Source organism: Podospora anserina, chromosome 7 (assembly GCF_000226545.1).
Source record: "Podospora anserina S mat+ genomic DNA chromosome 7, supercontig 1".
NCBI lineage: Eukaryota > Fungi > Ascomycota > Sordariomycetes > Sordariales > Podosporaceae > Podospora > Podospora anserina.
In genome coordinates this window covers 2213014-2223428 of record NW_001914854.1, presented here as the reverse complement: position 1 = coordinate 2223428, position 10415 = coordinate 2213014, and the positions used below count along the sequence as shown (strand labels likewise).

Genomic DNA, 10415 nt, shown 5'->3' with positions numbered 1-10415 from the left:
GTTGGGTGGTGTGAGGGTTGGATTTGGGGGGGTGTTGTATAGTGTGAAACTATCGAAGATCGCAAAATAGTGGTGATGTTTTATTCGTGGTGTTTAGGTTGAGGAGTATAATAGTTGATGGTGGGCGAAATGCTGGAAGGTTGTCAGTCGCGAAGCCGAGAAGGCAGCTTGATATAGTAAATGACTAAGCAAGCCACCTCTGACGCAGTGGGGTTCTCTCAGCAGCAGGGCGTTAAAGTGAGCGAACGAGGTGGTCAAAGCTTCCGCAGCGAGCGAGCGCTGCCGCCAATCCAAGGTGGGAGAGCAGCAACGTCAAGAAAACCCCCGATTCAGAACCGTAACAAACAACGACGAACTCGGGCGCCATGGCCATCTCACCTACCCAATTCGCTGTTACCACGCGGCAATGTAAGTCTTCTACTTTCAAGATCGTTCGAGAAAAAACAGCGGACTGACAAACGGAACAGCGGCCAATTGGGCCGACGCGAGAAGCAGAGTGCTTACAGCCTATCGGGCATGGATTCGGGCGGTACGTCCAAGGCAGAGGGATGTTGTTGTAGAGCAAGGGGCAATTGCTGACTGTGGTGGACTTCTCCAGGCGCCTGAGATCCAGACCATGTACTCGATCCCCCAACCCGTCTCCGCCATCCGCACCCGCATCAGACAGGAGTTCGAGCGACACAGATTCGTCAACAAGCTCCCCGTTGTCGATATGCTCCTTTTGCAGAACAATGCCGACTACCAAGTAAGCGGAACAATACATGGGACTTTTGGGTGAAGGGTGGAAGTGGGAGGGGCTGTGGTATGGGGGGACTACAGCTGACATTTGGTCTTGCAGGAAACCATGAACTTCTGGCGTCAAACCACACACTTGATGAACTACTTCAAGGAGGAGAACTTCAGAGGCGAGAAGATCCTGCCCTCAAACTTTGTTTCCGGTTTCCTGGAGGTAAGCTTTATTATACTCTCACACAGATACTTCCACTCATGCTCACAGTTGTATACAGGGCCGCAACTAGAATGGGTGCCTATCACACCCTCTGTTTTTGATGTATATAAAGAGCAATGCCGCAATTCCTTAAAAACAAAGCAGCTGTTTTTGCACATCCGCCCATGATAAAGTGTCCCCTCTACCTATGCATGTCCCAGCCCAGAGCACGCCTAAAACGCCAGTAGCCTAGTTTATCCTTGGTACAGAAAATCAAGCAGAATGAAGCTATGCAGTAGCGGCCTTCTTCTTCTCAAAGTCGTCTGCCGCCGCCACAAACTTGTCAGTGACGACGTCGCAGAGCTCCTGAATGTCCCGGAGGCCCTTCTCAAGAGCTTCGATTGCGGTCGTTCCTTCTGATGGTGGTATCAGCATCCTAATTCTGGAAAGAAATGCAAAACGTGATAAAACTAACCGAAAGTTTGGATTCTGACGTTCATCTTAGCTTCTGATGGATGAGGGATGGCATAAGCACAGAATTCAACCTCGGGACTACAGTTTGTGTTAGTAGAATTTCATAAAGTCCAGCTTAGGAGCTCAACTCACTTTCTCATGATGACATATCTGAGAGCATTGCCGAGTGTGTGACCCTCATTGGAAAACTCGAACGAGGCAGCAGTTTCCGTTGACCCAGGAAGCTATGATTGAAACTTATTAGTTTTAAAAGTTTTGAGCAAAACTTGAGAACTCGACATACCAGTTTCACCCTCTGAACCTCCTCCTCCTCCTCCTCCTCCTCCTCCTCCTCATAATCCTCCTCCTCCTCTACGTCCTCGCCCGCATCATCGACCATAGTATCATCCTTAACCTCAGGCTGGTGAGAAGTGGGCGCATCGTCCATGGCGATGTCCTCCGAGTCAGGTCTAGCAGCCATTTTGAGTTATGATGTCGATTTGCCTCTTTAGATTTGGCTTATTCGAATTCTCTGTATTGTACAAGGCTGAGGTGGAAGGTTCCGTCGTCAATATGAAAGTGAGTTCTTGATATTCGGATTCGGAAAATTTTATTGGGCGCTGGAAATTTTTGGAGAGAGCTTGTGACAGGGGCAGGAAAAGGCGTCCCCGCCACCCGTCCCCCGCCAAACTTGGAATTCACTTCTCCCCACCACACTCAAATCCAACGACACTCATTGTGATGCTCAGCCTTGTTTTGTTGGATTACAGCCTTTCGGTCTTGAAAAGTTCTCACAATTGTTCTTTCCCGTACTTAACTATTACTTCAACTTTCATTTCGCATTTTCAACGGCAGAAATCTCGGAGGAATTTTTAACAAAATGTTCATGAGCAAGGCGATCAAAAAGCCACTTCACAGTGGCGGACAATCACACCTCAAAATTCTGTGCATATGACCCAGTCTTTAACCTTTTTCGCGGATTCATTGTATCATTCGACTCGGCCATAGCACTTGGACTTACGAAGGGTTAGAAAGGGATACGCCACCTCTAGCTTGACAGCGGCTGCCCCGAACCAACAGGAAGACGACCCATTCCAACGGTATACCTTTATGCCCTCCTCATTGGGCGCTCGGAGTGAGGATCGCGTTAGCAAAGGGGGGGCTCTTCACGCATGCCACCCTCCCGAGGTTCTTTGCATCCAGGTATTCCAGAATGCGGGCGGTAAGGTTGCAGTGGAAAGGCAGGAGGCGCTCGACTCGACACCTCACAGGTTGTTGGGCTCGAAAGAAAAGACACAGAAGATGGCATCGTTGCCGAGAGGCTCGGATAGCAGCATGATCTCCTGACGAGCGAGGGCCTGCTGTGACCTACTCGTGTCTGCATCTCGGCGAGTCTCTCTGTGTGGGACAAGCTGAACGGTTTATTGGAAGGGTTTATAGTGTTCGGTTCTTCAGACGTCATTCGTATGAGGCAGGCAGAAAACAGCTGTTCAAGGGGGTGTTGGTGAACCACCCCCATGTGACGCTGTTGTGTTTTCTTTTCCCTCGTCGACAGTGTCCCCTGGACCGGGTCGGATCGGGTCATCAGGATGTTGGGCCAGCCGAGAAGGTCGGAACAGACGATCCTAGGATGCCGGGGTTAGCACCGTCTCATGCGGCCGGCACATAGATGAAACACGGCTATCGCATGCAGCTCATCCAAGACCAAACGATAGACGAGAACAACAAGAGAAGAAAAACGTCGCCACAGCGAGGTTGAGGCTTTTTTCACCAGCTTCGTGTGGACAGTTCACAGTCTTTCTCACCACCGCCCAATCCTCCGAGTTTATGGTGTTTGTCTCAGGAGAGCCAACCGCCATATTCGGCAAGGCTGTTGATTGGTCAAGGTGTTGGACAAGAGGAGAAACATCTTGTGTACGGAGTACAACTTCGACCAGCGGTGGCCTATGGATTTGGGACAGACAGCCCCGTCGGCTTCCACTATCAACGCCAAAAGAGCCTGTCAAAAGTCGATTTTATGATCGAGGTCCGAGTCCTGTCATTTATCCCCCGCTTGTCTGTGCGGTACAGCCTTGGCGAGCACAGACTAGATAATTCTCACAGACAGGCTTTCGACGGCAGCAGTCGCACAGAAATCCCGTCGAGGTACAATTTCTCCCCAAAGGAAGACAAGGGCAGCAAACACGAACGGCAGATGGCAGCTCGCAGCGGGAGAGCGGGATGTCGCGGAGGCGACTTTAAGGAAATCTCATCGAGGCTTTGAAGGAGATATGGTGTTGGCGGCACAGTTGTCTCGTACCGTGCACAACACAGTGTGGACGATCATGGACGAAAAAACCCACACAACCCACCCACAAGGCTTCACCAACTTCAGGGGTCTCCCCACCAGAACGCAGATGTCGCAGCCTGGGTGGAGCGCTGGTGAGGTTCAATAGACCACCGTCTTGCTGCTGCTGTTGCAGCCGCCACACAAATACCCAGCCAGACCCAACATCTGGTTTGTGATGGTGTCCGGAATGTGTGATGTGCTGACCTGATTTAGAAGAGTCTCAAGCACCAAGGAAACGAATGCGGTCTCATCCCTCTTTTCCAACCTCTCGTATTCTCACGCTAACTTTGTATAGTTGCATCTTTTATAAGCATCACCCGGTCCAATATCTCTGAAGCAGGCGATGGGCTCTTCCGGATATCTGGCCGCCTCTGAACTGACATCCCACCATCAGTCGGTGGCCTTTGTTCCGCGCAGCAGCCATGTGGGAGAGATCCGAAGTCATCCTTTCTATGGTTCCCGGAGCGGGAAAAAGATTACGCTAGTATACCTCACTATAGCCCACGATATCACACTCTCACATACTCTGTAGAGGTCCCCTCCATCTGGACCTTGTCTCAGTTGGTTTGAAAAAAAAAAGTCTTCAGAGAGTCCTTGATTGGGAAGAGGCGTGAGACCCAATCAAAGCCCAAAGTCATGAGGCAGTTTGTCCTCTACTAGGCTGCCGCAACATGAGGGATCCTGATGAGCAGAGAGGCGATCTTTTGAAGCTATTTCTATCGTGTTTGTTGATGATCATGGACCACACCTACAGGGCCTAGAGATGCAGCGCTACGGGGAAAAAAGACGGGAGGACGTTGCTCTCGGTTGATAAAGCTGCGCCCCTCCTTGCAGCACAGACGAGTTTCAGGCGACACTGTCATGGCTGCTGGGAAGTCTGACAGGGGTCCAAAAAGGAAACAGTGGACTCCGTGTTTCTGCCAATAACGAGTGCCTCCACTTTCAATCCAAAACAACCTCAGAGCTTTTAATGAAGAAAAAAAAAAACTCGTACTGTCCGAGGGACTTATTGCGGGCCCACGGGAGAGTGAACACATGAGTCAAACGTAGAAGATAGGGAAACTCCAGACGGGCCTTTAACTTTTTGACCTCTCTCTTCAGCAGGTCTTTTTTGATACGGGACAGGGCTAGTTTTTCGGGGGCACTTCCCAGTCGATCAGATTCAGACCAAGCCCCGCCCCTCGCCAACAAGGGCCTCCACTTGGTGCTCCACGACGTCGAATCTCAAACACTAGAGCCACTGACGGTCATCGTCCATCAGAGCTCGCTCTGGCTGACCACCTGTGACCAAGGGAGTAGCCACAGACCTCACACACAACTTGCATCACCGTGTCTGCGTCGTCTCCTTTAATACCAGAGGCCCCCCGGTTCACGCTTATACGACTGGCAGAACTGGCCCTTTTACCTGCGTAGTGTAGCTCCGGCCATGCGAGTTGTGTTCCCCTAAAAAGAATCCCGCCGCCGTCTCACAGACAGCCCCTCATCCTTTTTCCATCCCATCATCATCCCTCCCCCCTTCCCCCGCGCCAGAAACTAGAAACAGTACCCCTCCCCCTTATTATTATTTCACACACATTCCCTCTCCTCTCTCTCTCTCTCTCTCTCTTCTCGTCTCCGGAACAAAATAACCCTCGATCGCACTTTGTTTTGCTCGAGTCTTTTTTCTGTTTTTTTTCTTGTTTTTCATACTCTTGCTACCGCACTCTTGGCCTCCTCAGTTGTGGCGTGTAGGTGTAATACCATCCAAACCATCCCCGGTCACTCCGTCATCCAACACAGCACCACCGAATCCCCCGTGCCCGCTTCTCTGCGGCGCAATAATTTAGTCTTGTTGGTCATCTATATATCGGCCGACTCCCCCAAAGGAACAAGGAAGACGGGACGAAGGAAGAGATTAAGCAGGTGGAATAGTTGGAATTGGAATTGGAATTAGAGAAGAACAGGAACGACTATCTACGTCCGGGCCGAAGCAATCCAACGAATCCCAGCAAAGGTCCAATCCAGCGCAAGCGCCCGTCAAAAAGTCTTGGGTGGTGGTGTCGTCTTTCCCTTTTACGACGTGCATTGCCAAAAAAAGGAAGGTGCAGCAACTGCAGCATTTGGTTGCAGCAACACGCCGACGCACAGCACCTACCAGCACAGCACAGCACACATTGCACAGCACAGCACAAGCACAGCGCAACGCAGTCGGAGAGGGAGAAAGAAGCGCCCGGTTTTCTTCTGGCCGACACACAATTAATCCAAGAAAAAGGAGACAGAGTACCGAGTATCCAATTCGTGGTCTCGACTCGACTCGACTACCAGACTCGACGCCTCTTTCCCGCCGCACTTCCTCGCTTCAACCCATTCATCCATCCACACACACTCTCGATTCGGATCGCCCTCTCACACCCCCCCCCCCCCCCGTTAGGTCCTGCCCCCCAATTTTCGGGGAAATCTGAGTGATCGGTTTTTCCAAACCCGCTTCCAAGTCCTCGAATTGCCTGCAACGCGCCACCGCTACACAACTCATCATGAGCACCGCAGTCGCAATGGCCCCTTCACCGGCTCCTCACGACAGGCCTTCTTTTGGCAACGACATCACCACATCTCCCAGCGCCCAGAGGCCAACACAGTCGATTCCTCCTCCTCCACCCATGTCCGCAAACCCGAACGCGCCAGCGCCAGCGCCAGCACGCACTGGTAGCGGCAGCCCAAAGGGTGTAGGTGCCGCTCCCACCGCTCACAAGTCCTCTCCACCCAGCGCGTAAGTTTTGCTCTCCAAACCCCCTTTCCAGCTGCTGCGCTGCGCCCATCAGCCCTGGGTCTGTTGTTTCATTTGGGGCAACGTTACTAATCCGTCCCGTCGCACCACGCACAGATCTCGAAGCAGAGAAGGCCCCAAAATCATCGTCAAGAAGGAGCCTGGATCGCCCGATTTGCCCACAGCCCGTCACCGGCCGAGGAAGCTCGATCTCTCCAAGAACACGACAAACATTGTCTCACCCGCCACAGGACGGCCCCTGACTGCCAGAGACGGCCTGGGCATCCAGGAAGTTGGTCTGGCCTGCCTGTCACCCGGCTTCGTAACCCAGGACCCAGTCATGAAGGAGCAGCTGCAGCGCAGCATGAGCGTCAGGGAACACCAGAGGCAGATTATCGAGCAGAGGTTACAGCAGCAGTCGGCCAAGGGCGACGGTCCCGCCGACAAGGACGGAGGCCAATTTACCGCAAAGACACCTGGTTTTGCCCGCAAGCGTGGGCCTCCGCCAGGTCTGAGCATCGTTGCGCCGTCGCACGAGCAGTTTGCGAACGAGCGCGTGATCCAATCCGCGCCACTGGGCCAGACCTTCACAGGGAGACACAACCCGCACCCGCTAACGCGACACATCACCAACCAGCCCTCGAACCTGGCCAGGAACTCGCACATTCACCACGTCCCAGCCCAGCAAACAAACAATCGCCTCCCGCCCATCGCCGACGTTTTTGGACAGAACCTTTCCGGACACCCAGAATCCAGCGGCCACGCGCTCTTTGCCAACCAGAACCGCGCCCCTCTTGCGTCGCCGCACCACCCGCCACCTCAGCAGCAGCAAGCGTCCACCCCAGGCCGGCCGAGGGAGTACAAGTCGGCCGAGGAAGCCCAGGTGGAACTGGCAGGCGGCAGACCGGAACTTTTACCCAAGTTAGTACACTACGCAGGCAACCAGCAGCAACCCCCAACACCACCGTCCCCGCACCCGTACCCGCAGCGGCAGCAACAGCAGCAACAACACTCGCGAGACTCGAGATATGACGGGATACCGCAGTATGCTGACGCGAGCCGGAGCATCAGCAGCAACAATGTCGTCCCGAGCCACGCGCCGCCCGTCAAGAGAAGCCGGGCCGAGTACGAGGACGGCAGCCCGCCGCTGGGGGGGAACGGGAGCAGACCTGCGCCGCACGCGCCGGGGTCGAGCAGGAGGACGGGGCCGTTTGAGGAGGGGAGGGACTCGCCTGACACGCAGAGGGCGAAGAGGGAAGAGTTTTTGAAGCTGTGTGAGAGAGCTTGGGATCTGTTTCACTCATGAGGCTCTGGTGGGGGGGATTTATTTTGTTGTGATGTGATTATTTTTACTACTACACTACTACCTCTTACGATTCGATATTTTTGGATTTTGATATATCTGGGCTGGCGGGGCTGGTTTTGGGGGTTTGGAGCTTGGGGTTTTTGGGGTTTATTTTCGAGGGGATGGAAGGGGAAATTTGTTTGATTATGTGGAGGAGAAAGGGGGGTGGTGGAAGAGGAGGAGGAGGAGGAAGAGGAAATAAAACAACTGGGATGGTTGGAGGGATGGAATGGATTGGTATGAAATGGGATGGGATATTTCGGGGGGGGTGCTGCTGGCTGGCGTATTTTTTTGAGGGAAGGGGGGGTTATTCTGGTTTATTTATTTACCTATTGGGGTGGTTTCTCTACTATGCACGCAGACAACTGAATGTTGAGGTTCTTTCTGTTTACTTTTGTTGTGCGAAGAACGATTTCGATGTGCGGTTTGAAAATGGAATACTTTTTGTTGATATTTTGGGCAGTTGTCGGTTTTTGCTTTTGTGCTTTGCCAGTGGTCTTTACTTGAACGCGCACTGTACTTGTCAAGAAGGGATTTGTTGAGTTTGATTATATTTACTTGTCTGTCGAAAGGCATGGGGAGGGCATTGGACAATGGCTCTGTTCTCCCAGTGAGGAGGTTGAGGTTCGGGGGTATAAGGGGGGGGCTTAATAATGATGGTATGAAAGAACCTATGGGTTTTAAGGGGATGTATGTCTGTCTGTCTGTCTGTGTGTGTGTGTGTGTGTGTGTGTACACGGAGGAGATATATATGTACAGTTAATACTACCTACCTGCTGCCTCGTGGAATTCTGTCGACTATTCATCTAGTAAAGTATCTAATAGAAGTGAAATATTTACCGGCTGTGCTTGTCTGCTGTTGCTGTCTTTCTAGACGCTTTTGTGTATTTTGCTTGTGGTATAATCTTATCCTTGAAATATGCAAGCAAGTGTTTCTTCTCATCTTCTTCAGCGCAGGAGCATGGAGAGTTGGTCCATGGTTCAGCGGGAAGTGTATGTTGAAGAGATGCTATACTGATACACGACGATGAAGGGAGGGTGGACGCGCTTGAGTAGGTACCGAGAGATGATGTTCCACGTAGTATTACGGAAGGACAAAAAACGGATGTGAAATCGGGTCGGCTGTCTACATTAAATACACGAGCTTGTACGACTCCCCCAAGAAAGGTTTGTGCGAGTGAGTGACGTCTTTTGGTTACGACGGAAATGGTATAAATAGTAAAGATAGATTGGGGGGAAGGGTGTACCGGGTGCCAGGCGGGCGGGTGGCGGCAGAGAAAGGGGTTCTAGTTTGTGAGACGTCAAGATGGTCCACACGGTGGTGAGAAATTAGGAGGGTTGTGGATTTGATGATGCAAAAGAGATTTCAATCTCGCTCTGGACTTCTTTACGACATCTATCCTTCAGTCAAACATGACTGACTAGTGAGATAGATATTCCACGGCTGTCAAAAGGGGGATAAAAGAAAGAAAGAAAGAAAGAATGAGAGAGAGAGAGAGAGAGAGAGAGAGAGAGAGAGAGAGAGAGAGAGAGAGCCCTTTTGTTGTGGGCCTTCATTCATGCATTTTCTTTCGTGACACATAATCGTTCATGAGCACAGCAGCTGTTGCATTCCAAGTGATCGCATACGAGAAACTCCAATCCCGCGGGGAGGGGGCGTAACGATCGAGATGATATCATGAGATCTACGGGATATCCCGCATTTCATCATTTGGAAATGGACCATGTAGCTCAGCCCGTTAAAGCTACACTGTTGGCTATCCAGCATCTTGCCAGAGAAACATGGTGTTGAGGCACCGTGCCCCATCAAGAATGAAGACAACAGCAAGCCCCGTACTAAAGAGAGAGGAACCCTTTCCCATCTCCCCTCACTCTTACCCCTGAATGAAAAAAAGCCCTTCTAGAAGACTCTTGTCTCCTTCCATTCTTTCATCCACCCACCCGCCGCTATTGATGGAGATCGCACCATGAACCGCCCGTACCTGACCATCACCCGCCCCCTTTTGAACCCCCTCACAAGGAACCAAACCACGGACACTTATCTCTTCACAAAACCCCCATTCAAACCCAACCCACGCGATGCCCCATGCGAGATTAAGTGTCCAACCCAAAGCAAAGGAGGAGACGAGACCCTGGGCCTTGATCCACGCGGCCTTGAAAAATATAGATGCCTACATCCGATCCTATATCCCTCTCCCTCCGTGTCCCTCCCCCCCCAATTATCACGATCCCACAAAAACGTCAGCCAAGACATTCCATAGGGTCATTCTTCTCCCTCCCACATCCCGAAATTCAACCAACTGCGGCAGGGACGGCAGTTTTCGTTTTCGTCTTGGCTCAGGTTCTTTTGCTTTCTCTTGCAGAAGTGAGTGGGTTGGTTAGTTGCCTCAGTAATAGTTGGGCTGTTGTGGGTTGGGTTGTGGGTGTATTCATGCAGAACCTCCCCTGGTCTGTGTGGGCGTCTGTACTCTTCAAGAGCGAGCTGTGTTGGTGAGTATGATGAGAAGAGTACATCAAACGTGACTGTGTATTGTATCATGTATACATTACTATACTTAAATATGTTCCTTCCCAGATAAAACGAACGCTTTGCCAACCTCTCCGATCCGGTCAGAAA

The 10415-nt window shown here is 51.7% G+C and overlaps 3 protein-coding genes across 3 annotated transcripts, besides 3 other annotated features; 2 read left to right on the top strand and 1 right to left on the bottom strand.

Moving 5' to 3' along the window:
* Positions 1-365: 365 nt before the first annotated feature.
* PODANS_7_8180 (uncharacterized protein) lies at positions 366-1019 on the top strand (the record flags this gene model as incomplete). Its single annotated transcript, XM_001908143.1, has 5 exons — positions 366-408; positions 468-529; positions 599-745; positions 839-949; positions 1008-1019. The coding sequence occupies 5 exons, from the start codon at positions 366-368 to the stop codon at positions 1017-1019; spliced, it is 375 nt and encodes a 124-aa protein (XP_001908178.1).
* Positions 1020-1216: 197 nt separating this feature from the next.
* PODANS_7_8179 (uncharacterized protein) lies at positions 1217-1862 on the bottom strand (the record flags this gene model as incomplete). Its single annotated transcript, XM_001908142.1, has 3 exons — positions 1217-1370; positions 1535-1626; positions 1686-1862. 3 exons carry the CDS (start codon positions 1860-1862, stop codon positions 1217-1219), a joined length of 423 nt encoding a protein of 140 aa, XP_001908177.1.
* A 4361-nt stretch (positions 1863-6223) lies between these two features.
* PODANS_7_8170 (uncharacterized protein) lies at positions 6224-7759 on the top strand (the record flags this gene model as incomplete). Its single annotated transcript, XM_001908141.1, has 2 exons — positions 6224-6412; positions 6488-7759. The coding sequence occupies 2 exons, from the start codon at positions 6224-6226 to the stop codon at positions 7757-7759; spliced, it is 1461 nt and encodes a 486-aa protein (XP_001908176.1).
* Positions 7760-9118: 1359 nt separating this feature from the next.
* Positions 9119-9139: a sequence feature (primer 7G1Abis).
* A 144-nt stretch (positions 9140-9283) lies between these two features.
* Positions 9284-9333: an STS (microsatellite 7G1 NON POLYMORPHE).
* A 48-nt stretch (positions 9334-9381) lies between these two features.
* Positions 9382-9401: a sequence feature (primer 7G1B).
* Between the last annotated feature and the right edge of the window lie 1014 nt (positions 9402-10415).